The 19,927-nt window shown below is 50.3% G+C and overlaps 2 protein-coding genes and 2 long non-coding RNA genes across 11 annotated transcripts in view; 2 read left to right on the plus strand and 2 right to left on the minus strand.

Moving 5' to 3' along the window:
• Cdh16 (cadherin 16) overlaps positions 1–6,951 on the minus strand; it is a 22,482-nt gene extending 15,531 nt beyond the window's left edge. For 2 of the 4 annotated variants that reach the window (NM_001252628.1, NM_007663.3), the window contains exons 1-13: positions 6,703–6,951; positions 5,936–5,993; positions 5,603–5,692; positions 4,728–4,883; positions 4,520–4,658; positions 4,050–4,208; positions 2,430–2,626; positions 1,784–1,906; positions 1,455–1,605; positions 923–1,150; positions 762–838; positions 499–687; positions 180–421 (exon numbers count right to left, since the gene is read on the minus strand). In NM_001252628.1, the coding sequence (NP_001239557.1) occupies positions 180–421; positions 499–687; positions 762–838; positions 923–1,150; positions 1,455–1,605; positions 1,784–1,906; positions 2,430–2,626; positions 4,050–4,208; positions 4,520–4,658; positions 4,728–4,883; positions 5,603–5,692; positions 5,936–5,980 (1,796 nt within the window). In that variant the 5' untranslated portion in view covers positions 5,981–5,993; positions 6,703–6,951. The remainder of the gene's footprint in view (positions 1–179; positions 422–498; positions 688–761; positions 839–922; positions 1,151–1,454; positions 1,606–1,783; positions 1,907–2,429; positions 2,627–4,049; positions 4,209–4,519; positions 4,659–4,727; positions 4,884–5,602; positions 5,693–5,935; positions 5,994–6,702) is intronic. The other 2 variants (XM_006530629.1, NM_001252627.1) reach the window with 2 other exon arrangements.
• On the plus strand, positions 6,924–12,744 carry Gm51588. Its single transcript, XR_003947593.1, has 2 exons — positions 6,924–7,186; positions 11,900–12,744. It is a non-coding gene; the product is annotated as a predicted gene, 51588 (long non-coding RNA).
• On the minus strand, positions 10,625–13,905 carry Rrad (Ras-related associated with diabetes). Of its 2 annotated transcripts, none has more exons than NM_019662.3 (5): positions 13,678–13,844; positions 13,102–13,535; positions 12,381–12,454; positions 12,076–12,280; positions 10,625–11,283 (listed from the first exon to the last, which is right to left on the minus strand). In NM_019662.3, the coding sequence occupies exons 2-5, from the start codon at positions 13,466–13,468 to the stop codon at positions 11,006–11,008; spliced, it is 924 nt and encodes a 307-aa protein (NP_062636.2). In that variant the 5' UTR covers positions 13,469–13,535; positions 13,678–13,844; the 3' UTR covers positions 10,625–11,005. The 2 variants fall into 2 exon arrangements, with proteins under 2 accessions (NP_062636.2, XP_006531269.1); XM_006531206.2 differs by having other exon boundaries at positions 10,631–11,283; positions 13,102–13,483; positions 13,678–13,905.
• A 51-nt stretch (positions 13,906–13,956) lies between these two features.
• Gm33023 lies at positions 13,957–18,396 on the plus strand. 4 transcript variants are annotated; one of them, XR_387973.3, is made up of 4 exons: positions 13,957–14,050; positions 16,081–16,273; positions 17,054–17,182; positions 17,958–18,396. It is a non-coding gene; the product is annotated as a predicted gene, 33023 (long non-coding RNA). The 4 variants fall into 4 exon arrangements; XR_879143.3 differs by lacking the exon at positions 16,081–16,273; XR_001778640.2 differs by lacking the exons at positions 13,957–14,050; positions 16,081–16,273 and adding an exon at positions 14,101–14,338.
• Positions 18,397–19,927: the final 1,531 nt, after the last annotated feature.

Consider the following 19,927-nt stretch of genomic DNA (forward strand, 5'->3'; position numbering starts at 1 on the left):
TCTGCCTAGTCCATTCAGTGCTGGCCCTCCAGGAGTCAGAACCCTGACATTAGTAATCATTTGAGGAATACTTTTGGCCACATACGAAATGAGTTTCTCTGTGGGGTGTGGGGTGTGGAAGTCATCCTTGGGAATCATGGGAAGTCCAGGCTAGGCAAGTGGCAGGGCTTTTGGCTCACCTGAGGGTTCTGCTCATGGGGTCTGAGGGCTGGATGGTCAGCAGGAGGGAGCCAGCTGGGGTGCTGACTGGGATGCTGGTCTCATAGCTCTCCTGGTCCAACTTGAGGGGAGCAACCACCCTCTCCACTAGTATAGTCACTGTGGCTGTGGCTGCAGGGCCTGGGCCTGGGCCCACCAGTTCTTCTATGTTACTCACGACCACCACCACCTTGTGATCAGGAGCTGCCTCATAGCTGAGGTTCTGAAACCAGTGAGTTCGGGGTCACTGTGTGGGTCACGGTATACTTGTGACCCTTCCCCACCTATTCACATCCTAACCTTCCGGAGTCTGAGCTGGACATGGTCGGAGTCTGGCTCCCAGGACAGGTCAAAGATCCCTTCTGGGTCTCCTTCTTCAATGGCAAAGTCCATAAGGCGGAAGGCAGGTTCAAGGTCAGCATCAGTGGCCATGAGTGTTGCCACCAGAGCCCCAGGTTTTACATCCTCAGGAAGAGTTACAGGCCCAATCTGGAAAGATGGAGATGCTTGGTAAACACCACCAGCATCTTTCCCATGATCTCTGTACCTCGGTGTCAGCTTACCTGGGAATTGATGAACTCAGGGGCATGGTTGTTGACGTCTGTCACCATGACTGTCACCTCACATGTGCTGCTGAGGCCTGTTAGAGGGGAGGGATTGTTAGTGAGGTCTCAGTAGGAGCAGAGGGGCAAGGGCCAAGGTCACCCACTATCAGGGTACTTACCACTCTCTGATCCTGCTAGGTCAACAGCCAGCACCTGAAGCAGGATACTCTGGCCAGCATGGAGTGGGGCAGTTCCCAGTGTTACACTGCCTGAGGTCGGATCTAACTCGAAGGCTTTGTTTTCAGCCCCCTCCTCAGGCTCAGGGCTCAACAACTGATATACAATGTGGGAATTGGGTGACCCAGGGGCATCCAAATCCTCTGCTGAGAGCCTGGCTATTTCAGTTCCTGTAAGACAACATTGCCACCCATTTCCTGGTATGTGTGTGCACATATGGTATGTGTGTATGTGTGTGTATTTGTGTGTGTGTTTGGTGTGTGGTGTGGTGTGGTGTGTGTGTATGTGAATGTGTTTGTGTGTGTTTGGTGTGTGGTGTGTGTGTGTGTGTGTGTGTGTGTGTGTGTGTGTGTGTGTGTGTGTGGTATTTGGCTTTGGCATAGAATTCGGAAGCTAGACCTATCCCAAAGAATCAAGATGGGTGGTTTCTAGCAGCTCTGCCTTTCCCGGCTCCTGACAAGACCCATAACCCACCTGGGGGGCTGAGCTCAGGGATGTTGACTGTTGGGTCATGTGGGGAGCAGACAGGTGCATTGTCGTTTTCATCCATCACCACCACCTGCAACTCCAGGGGTTCTGCGTAGTCCTCACCATGGGAATTCTGAGCTCGGACTTGGAGCTGGTACTGTAGTGGGCAGTAGGGAGCTTCACATTAGGGCCAAGGGTGACTCCAGCCTGGAGAGCATTCAAGTCCCTTCTGGTGGCCAGCCCTATCTCTTCTGGGATGTCTTCCGTGTTTCCGCATCTGTGGGACATGTGTCAGAGCACCCTCCAGTCTGCCCTGGGTTTCCCTCTCACCTCACCTCAGCCTGGGCCTCCCGGTCCAGCTCCATGGTAACATGGAGCATCCCCTCTGTATCCACATCGAAGGGTCCTGGAGGCTGGCTCTCCAGCTGGTAGTGCACGTCTCCTCCACTCCAGTGCACCTGGGGAGGAGGTAAATTGATAGCCCTTTAGGCTGAGAGGCAGGAAGGATCTATGCCAGCCCTTATTCCCCAACAGCTTCCCAGGAAAGAAACCTGGAACCTAAGAGCATGTGGTTTGCGACTTATGACAACCTTACTCTGGTCCAAGCCTGGACCTTGCCAAAGTGCCTAAGTGACCAAGTTATTTTATTTTCTGCTTTCTGGGACTGACCCCAAGGCATTGCTAGAAAAGGCCAGAGACATTTCTGGCTTTGGTGACAATCCCCAATGGCAGTGAAAGTTGGCAGCTGTTTCCCCCGAGGAAGCCTTAGGCAAGCTGGGGATGTTAGAGCACAAACTCACACTAGCAGAGGATAGCAGGTGATGGACTGTATGCTTGCTCCCCAAGGCCTTACTGCCCACTTTGTAGTGGGACATGAAGAAAGGAATAGGGGTCAAGTTGAGTCCTGGACATTCCTCCCAAGTGTCTGTTGTGACTCAGGTCCAGCTGTACAAGCTGCAGGTTACTTCAGTTACTTCTCACCTGGGCAATGCTGTGTGGGTACACAACTTTGAGATTCTCTGCCAGGTGAACAGGCTCTAGGGGTGCCCAGCTGTTCTCTACTATGGAGATCTCTACAGTTGCAATAGCCTGGTGGCCTGAAGGCTGGTCACCCATGTCCTTGACCTGTACCAATAGCTGGTAAGTCTCTTCAAGGGCATGGTCTAGGCTGGTGCTTCCTAGAAGGGATAGAAGGTCAGTTGAGCATAGATCCAGGGAGCAAGGCCCAAAGCCTCTTCAGCCAGTACCAGACAGAAAGCCAAGCATATTACAGGTGTTTAAAAGACTTTGAGGGAAGAGAACTGGAGAGATGTTTCAGTGGCTATGAGCATTGACTGCTCTTCCAGGGGACCCACGTTATATTCTCAGCACCACATGGCAGCTAACACCTGTCTGTACAGTTCCAAGGGACCTGATGCCCTCTACTGGCATCAGGCATGCATGTGACTCCACACACACACACACACACACACACACACACACCACACACACACACACCACACACACACACAGACAAAATACACATATAATATATATCTACATATCTACATGCTCCTCTCTTTCTATCTCTCTCTATAGATATATACACAATATTTTTAAAAGACTTGCCCCCCTAAAAAACCTAAAGAGAAAAAAAAACCTCAAAAAGAAACCAGGCAGTGGAGGTGCATGCCTTTGATCCCAGCACTTGAGAGGCAGTGGCCTCTATGACTTTGAGGCCAGCCTAGTCTACAGAGCTAGTTCCAGGAGAGCCAGGGTTACAAGAATATTTGTCTGGAAAAACAACAGCAGCAGCAAAAAGACTCGAAAAGATAAAAAGAAAGAAAAATACTAAGGGATGAGATAGAATTGTTTTTTTTTTAAAGCTATATTCTATTATTTATTTATGTGTCTGTGTGTGTCTGTGTAAGTACAAGGGCCAGCAAGGGCCAGCAGAGGACATCCAATTCCCAGGGACTGGATTACAGACGGATTATGAAATGGCATGTGGGTGTTGAGAATCAAACTCAGAGTCCCCTGTAAGAGCAGCCAGTGCTCTTAACCACAGAGCTGTCTCTCTTATCACCATTGGAGCACCCGACCAGTACTTGATTGCAATTTCCCTTCCTTAGTGATTGACTGGTGAGCTAGCTGGATGACTAGGGTTGGGAGGAGGGTAGATAGGTAGGTGTTGGGCTGAGGGACTTGCTGATTGACTAGGTGGGGCGTCTATAGGATAGGATAGTATACGGATGAGCAAGTGTTGGACACATGGGCTGTGCAGACCGTTTAGGGGCTAGAGGAGTGTAAAGGTGGCTGGTTGGGTTGAGGTATGAGTCACTTTTTCTTCTATCCCTAACTTGTACCTCTGATCAAACTCCCAGAAGTAGATCTAACTTGATACCATGCCTGAGGCATCTTAACTACAGATCCTTCATCCGTTCCCATCTGGTCCCTATCCATCCCATCCCTAAGCTTGCCACGTATAACCCAGCCTCGGCCTCTGCCTAGAACTTCCTCTTCTCTTCTATCTCAGCTCCAGCCCACCCATCCCTTATAGCTCAGAGGCCCCTTTCCCAGCATTCCCTGACCCTCCCTCCTTCAAACCGAGTTCATGCTTACCACTGGGACTAAGAGCCAGAGCCCCTAGGTGAGGGTCCAGCTGGAACATGTCTGGTAAAGGCTGAGGTGGGGACTGGCTCAGAATGTGGAAGCGAAGGTCGGAGTTAGCTGTGCCTGGTGCATCCCCATCAGAAGCCTCAAGGAAGAGGAAGGGGACCCCTGGGGTGGGGATACATTGTAAGGGATGGTGGGGACAGAAGGTCTTCTGTATCTACCTCTCTCTTCTCAGAGCTTCTTCTGTGCTCATTACTGTATCAGGGTTCAGGAAGGGAGCCTGTTTTTCATCCCAATTCACAAATGAGACCCAAAGTTGACAGAACCATTAACGGAGTTGGAGGGTACAGAATGGGACAAACTCGGGGGACAGCTAGAATCTTGCAGATTTGTCATCGGCAACTGTCTCTTTACTGTCTGATGTCTTATCAATGTTTGCCTGTATTCACCACACTTCGGTTGCCTATGTCACTTACCAGGCCTGGTGCCCTGGCTCAGCTGAGCTCTGTAGATGGCCTGGGAGAATTGGGGTACCTGGTCATTCTCATCTTTCACATGCACAGTCACAAGCTGTGGACCCCACAAGATACGTCCATCCTCAGACTCCAAGGTGACCTGGTAGGAAAGGGTAATTGGTTCCCAACTCTGTCTTGCCTGCTTGCCTTGTGCCTCACTCTGTCATACCTGTAGTTGGTATTCTGCTTTCTCTTCCCGGTCCAGGGTCCTTGTCGCCACTAGAAAGCCAGAGTCTGTGTCCACAGCAAAGGTGTTTTGATCTGCCGTGTTTGAGTCTCCTGATAGGACAATGTGGCCTTCATCTCTCCCCAGGGGTAGTGGTAGCTGGTGGGAGAAAACAGACAAAAGAACTAGGAGCCAGGGTTAGACTCAGTGGTTTCTCAACCTGTGGGTTGTGACCCCCAACAGGGTTCATATCAATATCCTGCATGTCATCTATTTACCTTATGATCCCTAACAGTGGCCAAATTACAGTTATGAAGTAGCAAAATCATTTTATGGTTGGGGGAGGGTCACCACAACATGGAACTGTATGAAAGGGTTGCAGCCTTAGGAAGGTTAAGAACCACTGGGCTAGGGGATACCACTTTTAACTACAGACTCCATTTTAAATATGGGGAAACTGAGTCTCAGAAGGAGCTGGCACCTGCATTTGATCTCAAATCTGGTAGGTCTTCAAAGGAGGAAATTTCCCTCTAATACCTGACATCCCCCATGCTCCCTGACACCCTCCTTCCAAAACTGGAACATAGTGGAACAAGGTCTCACGATGTGGCCTAGGCTGGCATCAAACTCTTCATCCTCTCCAGTGCTAGGATGAGCGGCACCTGCTGCCACACCCAGTACCACCCGTTTCTGTTCTTTAACTCAAAGCTCAGCTCTTCTCTGGGACTAAAATCTTGTTAGTTGCTTACACTAATCCATGCACTGTCTAGGAAGCAAGACTCATAGGAGATTCAAATCAGGGAAGAGAACTGGACCAATTGGCAGGAGAAGCATGGTATTGGGGGGGGGATGGGAAGCCACCCCACATTCCGGCTTACCTTGAGTATGTAAAAAGGGAAATTTCCACCATAGTTTTCAGGGACTTCTGTGTGCAGGCTTTCTGCAGGCTGGGCCTCAGTGGTGAAAGCCTGTGGGGGAAGTTCTTACCGTGTTCCTTAGACACAGACTCCTTCTCCCTGACCCACCAGATCTTAGTCTGTCCGCCCCCTGGTCTTAGGCTTCCTGCTTCCATAGCAGGCCCATAGTTATGACTTTGAACTCACAACTCCCATACTACTCTTATGGCCAGTGTCAGGAGTCTAGTGGGACTGGGGACATGGGTGCTAACCCCTAAGTTTGAGATCTGAAGAAAGAGACAGGGCCCAACTCACCTGAATAACAGAGAGGTAAAGTAGCCACGGCCGGGCAGAGATCATGGTCAAGGCAGACCTGAGGGACATGGGAATGAGAATTTAGGTCAGAAGGTCAAGAAGAAGGGTTCTACCCTGTATATACAGGCAGAGGGACCTCAGTATGGACTAGTCTCCTCCCTGCATGTTGCAAATGTTCAGCTTCTCAGTCAGTCCAAGTAAGGCCCAACAATCCTGCTTCTTCGATCTTGCTCTTATAAACAGCACCATAGAGGTTTTCACTTCCAAACCCCTTTCTCCTTCTTGCCATCTCCCCCCACCCCTCATTAGCACCCAGATTCCCAAAGTGACAATTATTCAGCAGGCCACCAATCACAGAAATTAGCAACTGGACAGACAGCTATCATTTCTGAGGACAGAGTTCCGTGCTTCATGTAAGGCCTGAATGGCAGGGCCTGACCAAGGTCACAGAGGATTCCACACAAGACGATTCCTTCAGCAACAGAAGACTTGTAGCTCAGGCCTTGGGGCCTATTGAGTTTCTCAGTGCCACCCTCCAGATACCAGACTGCCCCTAATGCAGAAACTTTTGCAGATCTCAGCAGGAAGTTAAGAATGTGCAATGTTAACACACACACACACACACACACACACACACACACACACACACACACACACACGACTGCAAGATGGATCCCTGAATATTCTTACCCAGATATCTGAAGGATAGGGCAGTGCCCCTACTCCCAACCTCAGTCCTACCCACCCAAGAGCTCTCAGGCACTCACCTTCAGATGCCCAAAGCCTCTCCCTTGGTCCAGTTTCCAGGAGAAAGGAATCCTTCTTCAGGGAGCTCTGGCAAATTTGGCTTAGGTGGGGCGAGGCAAGGTGGACACTTGAGCAGGTAGGCGGTCTGGCCGTGCTTGCTCAGGAGTGGAAAATGCCACCGGGGCCCACAGGAGCAGGCCTGGCCCCGCCTAGTCCCCCCAAGTTACTTATTGACTTTGGAGAGCCAGATCTGCTCAGCATCCGTGACTGCCAGCCCTAGGAGGTGGGCAGCTCTTGGTCTGTCACTGCCCCCTTGACACAGCCCAATGAGCACTTGCTGGCCCTCTGGGCTTAGACATAACTTCTGTGTGTGTGTGTGTGTGTGTGTGTGTGTGTGTTCAGACTTGGCTCCCACTTCTCCTCTGTGCAGTGGCATCTGTAGCCAGATCTCTCCAGATATTGTTCCTTGTGCCTGGAATGCTCTTCCCACCTTTCTACAGGACAGTAAGTACCTGCTTACGCTTTAGCAACAAGCACTAATAACCCCTTCTTCAGGAAAGCCCTTACATTCACAGGCTGGATTAGGCTCCCCCACTCCATACCATGAACTGCCTCTACGGATGCCCAGAAGACACCAGCTTGTTTCTCACGTATTAGCTTCGGAGTTCCTCTGAGTAGGCTATGACCTTGTCCTGCCCCAAGTGGCCCGTGGAGCTAAGGAAAGGACTGGGAGTGTAACCCAAAGGGCAGCTGACCCCAAGTGTGTGTTCGGAGCTCTAGAACATTCATCAGTGAGACCAGTGGGTGGGACAGAAGCCTAGAGGTCCCCCTGAAGCTCTCCTAGCCTCACATGGTCTCCTGAACACAGATAAGGGTGAGGCTCTGACCTGTCTCATGTCTCTAAGCAGAAAAGAGAAGACCGAGCCAGCTCAGGTGACTTTGAGGGAGTTACAGGGCTGACCAGGGCCTCCTCACCTCCCCCTGTAAGGCCTGAAAGGCAGACCCAGCAGAAACCTTGTTTTCTGGGAATCTCAGATGAGGGTACAGAGTATGAAGACCCTGGTCTCCCTCCTCTCACTTTCCTTCCATGTTTTGGGGTCTCCCCCGAGGACTGCTCATGGTATATCTGGTCAGCATTCCAGATGGAAGCGGGACTGGGACAAGCTGAGTGTCTGTTTTAGGATCACTGAGGCACTGAGCCTAGGTTAGTGCTATATGTGGGGTTGTTGAAGGAGGTCTCACACATACTGAGTGCCTACTAACCAGCACCCAGAACTTCTGTGAGCACATATCGCTGCTATCCCACCCACTCATTCTGAAGAGGGAACTGTCCCCTTGTCATACCCCTCTGGGGTACAGAGAGGCTAAGCCGTTTGCCCAAGGCGCCTGGGTTTCTTTTTCAGGTTTGGGGACCTTCCCATGGCAGAGCAAGCTTTCCTCATCTCTCTCTCTCTCCCTCTCTCCCTCTCCCTCTCCCTCTCCCTCTCCCTCTCCCTCTCCCTCTCCCTCTCCCTCTCCCTCTCCCTCTCCCTCTCCCTCTCTCTCTCTCTCTCTCTCTCTCTCTCTCTCTCTCTCTCTCTGTGTGTGTGTGTGCGCACACACACACACAGTAGAAGCTTTGAGCAGTTACTTCCTGGGGGAGGATGTGGGGGGGTCTCCGAGGTTCCCTTGAACACACATTGAGGAACTACGATCTTCAAACATCTTTTTGATATTGAGTGAGGTGTAACAGGGTTCTAACTAGGTCTCAAGGGCTCCCAAGAGTTTGTGGAATGAAGAAACACGTGGGCCCTTGCCTCAGGCTACCTCTTGGCTTTGGAAATGAACAGACCTATATATATCAGTCCCCACTCTGCCACTTCCTCTCATCAGCAAGTGGCCATGTTAGCTTCTGAAAACATGTTCAGGAGCCTTCCTTATTCATGGAGAATACACTCTAAGACCCCCAGTGGAGGGATAATACTAAACTGTCTATATATGCTATTTCTTCCAATATATGCCTTTTCACTTAAATGAAGCCCTTTATAGCCTCTCTTTGGCATATATAAATTACCCATGCCACTACCCTGTAAAGGTTGTCAGATGACTAGCACTGCGATACTACAGAGCTGATCTGATAGCTGAGATGTCTTCTAGGTGACTAACAGGTGGGTAGCATATACACCGTGGACACTCTTGACAAGGGCTGATTCATATCCTGGGTGAGACAGAACTGGATGGCTCAGGATTAAATCATGTTACTCAGATCATCATCCGATTTAAAAGTTAGGAATTCTTGATTCCTGGCATTTTCCTTTTCAAATTTTCAGACTGTGATCAATCAAGGGTAACTAAAACCACACACACACACACACACACACACACACACACACACACACACACACACACAGGTAAACTCCTTTGCTGTCATCCATGTCAAGAAAGATGAAGGGGGCGTGAGGAGATGACTCAGTAAAGATTAAGGACCTGGGTTCAGATTCCCATGTAAAAGTCAGGTAAAGTTCTTGGAATCCCAGCCCCGGGGAAGTGGAGCTAGGAGGATCCAGGATAGCTGGTTAGCCAGTTTATCCAATTGCTAAGCTACAGATTCGATGAGAGGCCCTGTTTCAAAGAATACTGTGGGAAGTGATTGGGGAAGATGCCTGGCAGCCACCTTTAGTCTCCAAATACACACCAGTCTGTGTTCATGCAAACACAGCTGTAGCACACACAGAGAAACAGATACAGAGCAAAGGAAGGAAAGAGGGAGAGAGAAAGAGTCTCAAAGGAGAGCTGGCCTGGTGGGAAGGCCTATAATCTCAGCTACCCAGGAGGCCAAGATTTGAGGATTGCAAGTTCTAGGCCAACCTGGGCAATTTAGAGAGAGCCTATCTTAAAACAAATTGGCAAGCCGGGCGTGGTGGCGCACTCCTTTAATCCCAGCACTCGGGAGGCAGAGGCAGGTGGATTTCTGAGCTCGAGGCCAGCCTGGTCTACAAAGTGAGCTCCAGGACAGCCAGGGCTATACAGAGAAACCCTGTATCGAAAAACCAAAAAAAAAAAAAAAAAAAAAAAAAAAAAAAAAAAAAAAAATAAATAAATAAATAAATAAAAAAAAAAAAAAACGAATTGGCTGTGGCTGAGGATGTAGCTAAGTGTTAATGAGCTTGTCTACAATGGGTGAGGCTCCAGTTTCTGTTTTTTTTTTTTTTTTAAAGTAATACAGGGCAAGTCATATACTCAATTTCTAGGAGGGCCTGGGTGGGTGGGGAGGCAGTGATGGCACACAGGGACATAGTCTTACACAAGTGTGAAACAACCATTCCAAACAGGGAGAGCTGTAGAGAGCTGTCCTTGCCAAAGACAAACTAGTCAATGTGTTAGCATAGGCACTCACAGAGGCTGTAACATCATATCAGCCAGAGGGTGGAGAAGCCACCAGTGGCTGAGAGGGCCTCCCTAGCACCTACTCTTAAACACTAGTCACCTTCTCTCTGGAGGCTTCCCCTCCAGGCCCCTAACTTTGGCTGATTTCTGCCTGCCTGTTAGGAAGGGCAGGGCAGAAATACATGCTGCAGAGCTGGAGCCCACAATTTTGTCACGCTGTGGGAGCCAAAGCAAAATGTGCTTCCTTGGGCAGCCTCAGTTTCCCTTTATGTGTGTGGAGAGGCAATAGAATCTTCAGTGAGCTAGAAAATGCCAGGCAGAAGGACCTAGATAATAGCCTGGGATTGTATTTTGTCTCCCGTTTCTTGAACACTCCTCCTACCTCTCATAGGCTTCCTGTCTGTTCTGTCCATTGCACTGGGTATGTCCAGGCCAACCACCAGGGCCATAGAGACCACACACTAGGTCACGTGAGCAGGAGGGACCTTATCTCTCAATTTCAGAATCTTATTTTTATTTTTTATTTTTTTCTGATCTTGAAGCCACCATGAAAGAAACATACTCAACAGTCCTGGCTTGTCAGGAAATAGTCTTTATTACAAAAAAAAAATCTGCATGTAAACAAACAGCAACCATATTGAACAGCCTCCCTCCAGGGCACAGACACCCGCATAGAGAAAGGCAGAGTCCTGTCCACAAGCTGGGTTCAGGCTGCTTGGTATGCATGTGGGCCTGCACAATGCATCTCCATGGGCCTAGGCCTCTCTGGCCATTTGGAGTTGCCTCCCTGGTCAGCACTATCTTTCTGTCCATGACCATGAGACAAGGGTGTGTGCTGCATAGTTGACAGTTCTGAGAAACACAGAGGATGAACCAACTCTGAGACATCTAGAACAGTTGCCTGGGCCAGTCCCTCCAGCCATTTACTGGCCCATTAAGCAAGGGGGCCATTGGGCCTTAGAGAACAGAGAGGTCATGGCAGGACTTGGACTTGGCGCGGAAGGCCATCTTGCGGCTGTTGCGAGCCACGATGCGGCCCAGAAAGCGTTTGGCCTTCTTGCCAAGGCTCTCCCGTCGCCGAGTGCCAGCTTGCCGCCGGGCGTTATCTTCTTTGCTGTCCCTGCGCAGGCGTATCTGGCGCACAACCCCCTCGAATAGTGCCTGGACATTGTGATGCAGTGCTGCTGATGTCTCGATGAACTTGCAGTCGAAGACCACTGCGCAGGCCCGGCCCTCTATGTGGTGGGGACAGACATGTGTCAGTCAAGGATGGGAGAATGCAAACTCAAACCCTGGCCATATCCAGCAGCTACAACTCAAGGATAACAGAAGAAGGAACCCTAGGTCCTTCCTAGAGACATGGAGATCCTAGTTCCTGTACTGAGAACCCTAAACATTGCTGGGGTCACTTGATAGGCAGAATATGACCCCAAAGTTTATGGTGGCCCACAAAAAGGTATTCATGTATTTAAAGCCCAGCATTTAAAATGTAGCCTGTAATAGTGGACCAAGGCAAATGAAAACTGTTTGACAACTAGGTAGTTTATGACTTGCTACTATAACAAACAGCCCAGTGGACTGGGGGTCTGGCAAGATCACTGAGTTTGAAGTACTGCATGCCACAGAAGTTGATGCTAAACCAAAGCCCGATGAGGAAGGAGCAGGTTTACTCTGAGACTGGTAGGGCCTGGGATCGGATTCTGACTTCCTGATTCTCTCCATGTTCCTCCATCTCTTAAGCCTCACTCATATCTCCTGTCAGGCAGGCATGGACCCAGCGAGCAGCTGAGGAGGTGCTTGTGTGTCTCATTTCCCCTAGCAGATCTGGTTCATTCTTCTCCTTTGTTTTAGGTAGGCCTTTGGGGGCCTGATGGACCAGCAACACCTCCCCCACCCTCCAACACCAAGTTTTCTTCCTGAACATTTTTAGCCACTGATGATCCCCAGGGACTCAAGCTGAGCCAAGACCAACTGGCCCACAGCCCAGCCAGGATCTCCCTCCCTTTCCTGACCCGATGCCTGCTTACCATCCACAGAGACCTCACGAGAGCGCACCAGGTCACTCTTGTTGCCCACGAGAATGATGGGCACGTCGTCTGTCTGCCGGGCCCGCCGCAGCTGGACCCGGAGTTCTGAGGCTTTCTCAAAGCTGCCCTTGTCCGTGATGGAGTACACGATGACGTATGCATCCCCCATGGCCATGCAGTGGCCAGGCAGCCAGCAGCCCCCATCCTGGAGGGGACACAAACACACACACAACCCTGTAATTACCAGCAAGACCCTTCTCCAGCTTTGCTTCCTCTTGTGTCCTGTGACCCGGCCTGCGTCCTACCTGTTCCCAAATGTCATAGACCAATAGTGACGCTTCTTCTCCATCCACAGTGATAGAACGGTCATATGTGTGCCCTAGAAAGGAAGCCAAGAAGCCAGTTATCAGTCGGCTGTCAACGTTCCCAGTGTCTGCCTTCTTCTCCTGACCACGCCTCCTGCTGCTTCTCCCAGTCCTCTGATAATTCTCCTCTGTTAGCAGATGGTTGCTATGCCCAAACAATATGACAAGCCCGGGAGTCAGGGACTGGAGGACACGACCTCCATCTCTTTGTCCCCAAACTAGAGAAGTACTGGGTGTCTAGGGATCCTGCTGCCTGGGTCAAGGGTGGGTGTGGTCATATTGGGTGAAGTTAGTATAGTGGCTGTCACAAACCCTGGAGACTTTGGCCACCTAACTTTCCTCTCCCAGAAATGTCCTCAGAATTTGTTCCTGCCAGCCCCGGTAGGCAGGAAAGTGCTGCTACGAGCCACAGGAAAAAAATCATATCTAGCACTCTACTCTTCTATTCTGGACACTTTTTTCCTATCAACGACTGGTACGTGGGTAGGAGAGAGGTGGAGGGGGTGGAGTGAGTAGGGAGTAAGTCTCCTTCAGTTTCTCCATCTTGGACGCGGAAATAACATAATTTCGAAAACGCCTTGAAATTTCATAGTATTTGCCACTTTTAGTCCAGCTCCACCGCCCCCCAACTGTCTTTATCTAAACAGCTCAGCTCTCTCACCTGCTGCTTCTGCTTCAGGTCCGTCTTCTATACCACCAAAGATGCGCGCCAGAGCGCTTTTGCCCACACCAGGCGCCCCGAGCAGCAGCACCTTGTAAACGCCCTCCTCTGACCCACTGCCTCCAGAACTGAGCGAGTCGGAGGAGCCTTCGGGCCAGTCCAGCCTCTGGCCCTGTGTCCGAGTTCCAGCGGCAGTCGTTGCCAGGGAGCCCGGGGCTAGCGCCGCCTGAAGGTCTCGCTCGTCCACCGGCATGCTCCTGCGGTGCAGTGGGGGTGCCGGGCCCCATGGGGTGCTGCCTCGACGGCGGTCGCGCTCCCGGCCCGCACCACGGCTCCCGCTTGCTCCGCTGCCACCATTCAGGGTCATCGTGTTGGACGCCGTCTGGGGAACGAAGAATTGGGATGGCAGCTCTATCGCGGGAGCAGGTAGGACTCTGGAGTCAAGAAAGATGCTCAGGATGAAGGAACCTACTGCCAACCAGGAGGTCTCTACGTCTTAACCAGTAACCCAGCTGGACCTGCATCCACATTCAGCCCCAGATGGTGTTGTCCACCCCGCTTAGTCAGGACACTCACCAACTCTCACACAGATGTTATCAGGACTTGATCAGCGCTGCGACACAGACCACTGGGGGATCTGATAGAACCCACTCGTAGACCCCTGTTCAGACTCAGACCCTTGTCGCTGTCACGACTGCAGTCTTTTTCTCCTCTGCTGCTTTCTCAGCCCCTCAGCTGGCGCTGGGTCGCTGTTCTAGGGCCTCCTATTTAAACCTCTACCAGTCAGACTTCCGCCCTTACCCCTACCCCCGCTCCCGCCCCCGCCCCCGCCCCCGCCCCCGCCCCCGCCCCTGTCCTCCCGGGCTGCTGCAAAGGCTGACGCATCCACTCGCCCTCGGGAATCCCCCACCTCCCTTCTAGGACCGCAAACCCGCCAGGGGCGGGGCAGGTAGCTGGAAGGAGGCTCGCGCGGGATGGGGGGTAGTTTAGAGGGGTGTTGGAGGGGAGGGATGGGGAGTGTGCGTTGAGGAGGGTGCACCAGTGTGTGTGTGTGTGTGTGTGTGTGTGTGTGTGTGTGTGTGCATTGATACAGAGGCTGCCAGTAGTGGGTAAAGTGGAGTGAACTACCACTCCATCTTTAAAGATGAATTTTCCCTTCTGCTCACTCCTGGCCTATTACCCAAGTCAGTAGACGTATTATGGACACGCTCAGAACCTATGAAGCCCGTTCCTCCAGGTATGGACCTAACCAGAATTTAGAGGGTCCTAAACTGGTATTTCTAGCTTCAACACTAAGTCCTTTCTATTCCTGTCTTTGTCCTGGGACCTAAAGAGTCTCCCAACGGGACTGCCCTTCAGGTTGAAGGTTGGTGTCATCCATGAATTCTTGGGGTCCCTTAGGAGGTTCAGGGGGTGATAGAGCCTGCTGGGTGCTTGTCTGCTGGAGAGAAACTACAGGGCCAGAAAAAGGAACACACAAACTCAAATCCCAACTCTAACTCTAAGCATGCGGAACAGCTGCCAGTAACTGCTAAAAATATCTAACCCTGGCCCTAGCCACTTTGTTTTTGGGCATGAGGTTGCCCAGAGTTGGGGAGATCCGGCCTAACAGTGGGGGACTCCAGAAAGAGCCAACCCCTTTATAGTCTTCAAGTTCTTCCTGCTCCTGAGCCCCACACTGGGCCTTTTGCTTGTAAACATCTCACCGAGGAGGGGCATAAATGTAGGGTATGGGGGAGGGGTAGCTTTCAGGAACTGGTCGCAGGGCCTCTGCTCTGTTTAAGACTCACTTTTGATCCATCCCCGTGTGCCAGACTCTTTTATAAATGGCAAAAATATACCCAGTACCACCACTGCTTCAGAGCTCCCCTTTCTCAGACACTGGTTTGAAAACAGGGATAGTATCTGAGGGAAGGAGAGGTGATTGGGTGGACTGGGTGTCTAGTCCCCTGTCTGCCTCTCTCCCAGCATTCAGGTACCCAGTCCTGAATTGGATATCGTGAACTGTTCCTTCCTTGCTAGTCTCTAGGGTGACGACTGTGTGTGTGTGTGTGTGTGTGTGTGTGTGTGTGTGTGTCTATGCCTGTGTACTGGCTGTGACGTATTTCGGGACAGGGACTTGCTCTTAGACGTTTGCAATGACTGTGGCGGGGGTGGAAGGGCACCCATTTGGGGCTCAGGTGACATCATACATAGATGGACCTTAGTGGGCTGTAGCAGGTTGCCATGGAGACTTGAGCCAGACTTTCTGGTACTGCATTAGTCTCCTTGGCAACACCTAAAAAGGCCTTGAATTGAGGAAACCAGCTAAGGGATAAGGTTAGGAGGTTTATGATGCAGGGTTCTCTTGTTCTCTCTCTCTCTCTCTCTCTCTCTCTCTCTCTCTCTCTCTCTCTCTCTCTCTCTCTCTGGTTTTTTGAGACAGGGTTTCTCTGTATAGCCCTGGCTGTCCTGGAACTCACTTTGTAGACCAGGCTGGCCTCGAACTCAGAAATCTATCTGCCTCTGCCTCCGGAGTGCTGGGATTAAAGGCTTGCGCCACCAAGTCTGGCGGTTCTCTTGTTCTTAAGGCCCTCAAATAAGCAAAAGCTGATCCAAGGCACCTGCTTATGTGTCCGTTCCATGAAGGAGGGATCATGGAGGCCTAGGAAGTCCCTGCTGGCTTTTGTTTCTTAGATAAGACTCAGTGGGAAGAGGGAGTCAGGGGCTTCTGCTTCTCCTGACCGGTCAGAAGCTTCTAGAGTCAGCCCTCTGCTTCCCAGCAGGAACCCAAGTTGGCCGTTCATGACACAAACACCCCAAGGCCACACATACAGTGTGGCTGGAAAGAACCTTGAGGTGTCCAGGAGAGTGCCTGGCAGAATACAGCTAGAGGATAGCTGTAGACCTTCCCAGAAGGGGCCACACAGGGAAACTGGGCTGACTTTCCCCTCTGGTAATTTGAGCTTTTGACTGCAACAGTGTATCTTCTTTGCCGAGGCAACGCCATCCACACAGAGCCACTCAGACCCCAAGCATTCCTTGGCTACGCCAACAGGCCCTGCGATGATCATCAGGAGCCTAGGTGTTGCCAGGAGCCTCACGACCCAATATCAGGACACGACCTTAGGATCATTTCCTGCTACACTTCTGGTCCTCTCAGCTCTCTCAGCTGCCCAGAAGGAACAAACAGGTTGGAGCAGGCTCTGTACCTTGTTAGTTCTACCCTTGTTGCTCGCTTTTTCTTTCTTTCTTTCTTTCTTTCTTTCTTTCTTTCTTTCTTTCTTTCTTTCTTTCTTTCTTTCTTTCTTTCTTTCTTTCTTTCTTTCTTTTCTTTCTTTCTTTCTTTCTTTCTTTCCTCTTCCTCTCTCTCTCTCTCTCTCTCTCTCTCTCTCTCTCCCTCTCCCCTCTTTCTTTTTCTTCACTTTACTCTCTCTCTCTCTCTCCCTCTCCCCTCTTTCTTTTTCTTCACTTTACATCCCGATCACAGCCCCCTTGCACTCTCCCCTCCCACAGCCTCTTTCTCCACCTCCTCGCTTTCTCCTCTGAGTACGCCCTGGGTACCAAACCACCCTGGCACATCAAGTCACTGCAGGACTAGGGACATCTTCCACTGAGGCCAGACAAGGCAGCCCAGTTAGGGGAATAGGATCTACAGTCAGGCAACAGAGTTGAGGATAGCTCCCATTCCAGTTGTTGGGGAACCCACATGAAGACCAAGTTGCATATCTGTTGCATATGTACTGGGGGCTAGGTCCAGCCCATATATGCTCTTTGGTTGGTGGCTCAGTCTCTGGGAGCTACCAAAGGTCTAGGTTAATTGTCTCTGTTAGTTTTCTTGTGAAGTCTCTATGCCCTTGGGGGGGGGGGGTCTCTCAATCCTTCCCTGTTTCCTTAGTCCTGAGACACAAATAACATGAAACGTTATTTGTTTAGGCCATTGGCCTAAGAGTGGTATGTGTTGCTCTCTTAGCAGGCACGTGTAAATTGTCATCATCCTTGGTTGGATGGGGCAGGCTGAGTGAATCTGTGGACTCTCTCTTGCTTCTGCTTCAGTATCTTCAGGATGATGTTCTGTCCTGAGGAAGGTCAGAGAACCCAGGTACAATGCAGATAACTCTATTACCTAATCCCACCTCCTCTCTGTGGGACCGTCCCCACTCCCTCAGGTGACTAAATGTTGAAAAGAGAACCTGGCATGTCTGAGGGTTAATCTCCATTGCCAATTTGACTGTATTTAGACGTGTCATAGAGACTTCCGGCCGTGTCTGTAGGTCGAAAGGTTTAACTGAAGAGAAGACTCATTTTGAATTCGGGTAGAATCACTCATGGACTGGGGTCTAAGATAACAAGGAAAGAGTTAGCTGAGAACCAGCATCCATTTTGCTTTGCTGCCTCACGTGCCTGAAGCCATGCCTTCTTTACCATGATGTATTCCTCAAACTGTAAGCCAAATCAAACCCTTCTTCTCCAGTTGCTTCTTCTCATGCATTTTGTAACAGCAGTGAGAAAAGTAATGAATACAGTTGGGTTTCAGCATCCCCAACCCTCCTCACACTGCAGCCCTCTTCCTTCAGGGCCTCTGCTGTGTTGTGACTCAATCCATTTATTTCACTGAGCTATCCTGAGTACCCATGTGCCAGCAGACCCTTTAGTCAAGGGCAGGAATGGGGGAAGATAAATGCAGCCGAGTGTGTGCATATGTGTCATCCAATCCCCAAGGCCATCTCATCTAGCTGGGACTTGTTATTCCCATTGTGTAGATATAGCAACCGAGGCTTGAGGGATCACAGTCCAGAAATAGAGCTGGATATATGAGGTGGACTGTCTCAGGGATCTGAAACTTCATCCTTCCCCACTCTACTATGCCTTTCCAGCACAGCTGTGGTTCCAGAAAGTTCTTTGGGTGCTGGTCCAGTATTCACAGATGGTATGCTGCAGACAGCCAGTGGCCAGCCACCAAGGAGTCAAGAATGTCAAAGGGACATCATGCCAGCAGCTTGGTGTTTCTCATCCCGCTGGCCCAGCTACCAGGAAAACCAGAAGAATGACTCAAAAGCACCTGCCTATCTTGAACATGCCTGAACACAGATACCATGGTCACCTCAGACAGATGGGGCTTGCCAAGCTGAGGTTCACATATGGGGAGGCCTACAGTTTGGGAAGGATCTTTCAGCTCTTTCACTTGTGAACATGGAGGACCAGGTGGTTGGAAGATCATTTGAGATAGACCAAGGGCAAGCTTACATGTGCATAGAGCAGTCCCAAAGAGATTGTTGTGACTATCCACATGTCAATAGATGAGAATCTGACTGACACGGGCCAATGGCTTCATCTTCTTGGTCTTGGGTAGTCACAAGAGGCACTCTTCTTAGTCACCAGATTGACAAAGCTACTCCTCCTATGTAAGAACTGAGACTAGGAGCTGGGGTCTGGGACCAGCTTAGGTCTCTGGAATAGGTCTAAACCTTTCTATGGAGGCAAAAGCAACCCCTGCCAAGGGAGAAGTATTTTTATCGGTAGCTGGAAGTCTTTAGGATATTCTCCTAGTTCACTTCTCACCTGCAAAGTGTAGGTAAGGAAGAAAAGCAACCACCACTTGGAGTAAGGTGATATGCTGAGCTGGACCTGGTGGTACACGTGTATAATCCCAGTACTCAAGCCAGTTGGAGGCAGTCTGGGCTACATAGTGAGCTCAAAGCCAGCCTGGGCTACACAAATAGTTGTTACAGGATATTTGAACTTGTTTCTAGTTATGTTGTACATGGTTCAGCCCTTAGCACACACCTTTAACCCCTCTGGCTAGAATACAGACATATTTTTATGCTCACCTTTAATCCCAAACTGAAGGTAAAGTTAGTTTGCAGAAGGACACACTTGTGTTTGAAAGTGATATCTAATTGAGTGGCAGAAAAAGTGACAAATCAGAGAAAGATTTGACAGAATAGGATCTGCCCATCTCTCATGAGAAAAGAAAGAAAAGGGAAGCTATTCAAGGGAGAGAGAGAGACAATGCAAGAAGAGAGTACAGTCCAGGATACAGTAGAGTTCATGGAGACAGCACAGTAGGGTTGAGAGGAAGAGTAGAGCAGCCCAGAGAGGGAGAAGGAGGAGTGTGACCAGGAGAGGTTTACAGAGACAGACTGAAGAGAGAACAAGCTAGACGCAGGGAAGACAGAACGAGCCAGAGAATGAGAAGGAGCCAAAAGATTAGAACATAATGCCAAAGTTAGTATGAGGCCAAGCAGAATAAAAGTCAGAGGCTGAGAGAAAAGCCAGATCGAATCAGTGAGCTGGGAGAGGAGTTTCAGCCAGAACAGCTGAGTTGAACCAGGCAGCCAGGGCTCAGAAAGAACAAGAAAGGGTGAGCTTATTCAGAGCAAGTCTCAGAGGCTGAAAACATTCTAGCCTAGATCAGGTTGTACGGAGACTAGAGGCTTCCAGGGCTAGGCTTAGGTTAGCGGACAGAGACAGGAAGCCTCTGAGAGGACAACTCAATCAGGAGAATAAAAAGCTACTTTTACAAAGAGTGAGATCCTGATTCAGTGAGCCAAAACCAAACCAATGAACAGGCGATTTGACACATCTTAAAGGGCTCAGGCTATCTGAGGCTCCACGAGGACACTGCCCAGTTATGAATGGGCTCCAACAGGGATGGGCATTCCCATCAGAGAAAGAGACTGAAGCAGGAAATCACAAGGCAGAGCCCTAAAAAAGAGCTTCCAACTGGCTGAGACTAAGTCTCTCTGGATGACAAAGTACACTCTGGGCAGAGGGTCAATAAGAGGCAGAAGCCCCAGACACAACCATATCATCTTACAGAGCAGAGCTTCTCTACCCAGCACCT

Source organism: Mus musculus, chromosome 8 (genome assembly GCF_000001635.26).
Source record: "Mus musculus strain C57BL/6J chromosome 8, GRCm38.p6 C57BL/6J".
Lineage (NCBI taxonomy): Eukaryota > Metazoa > Chordata > Mammalia > Rodentia > Muridae > Mus > Mus musculus.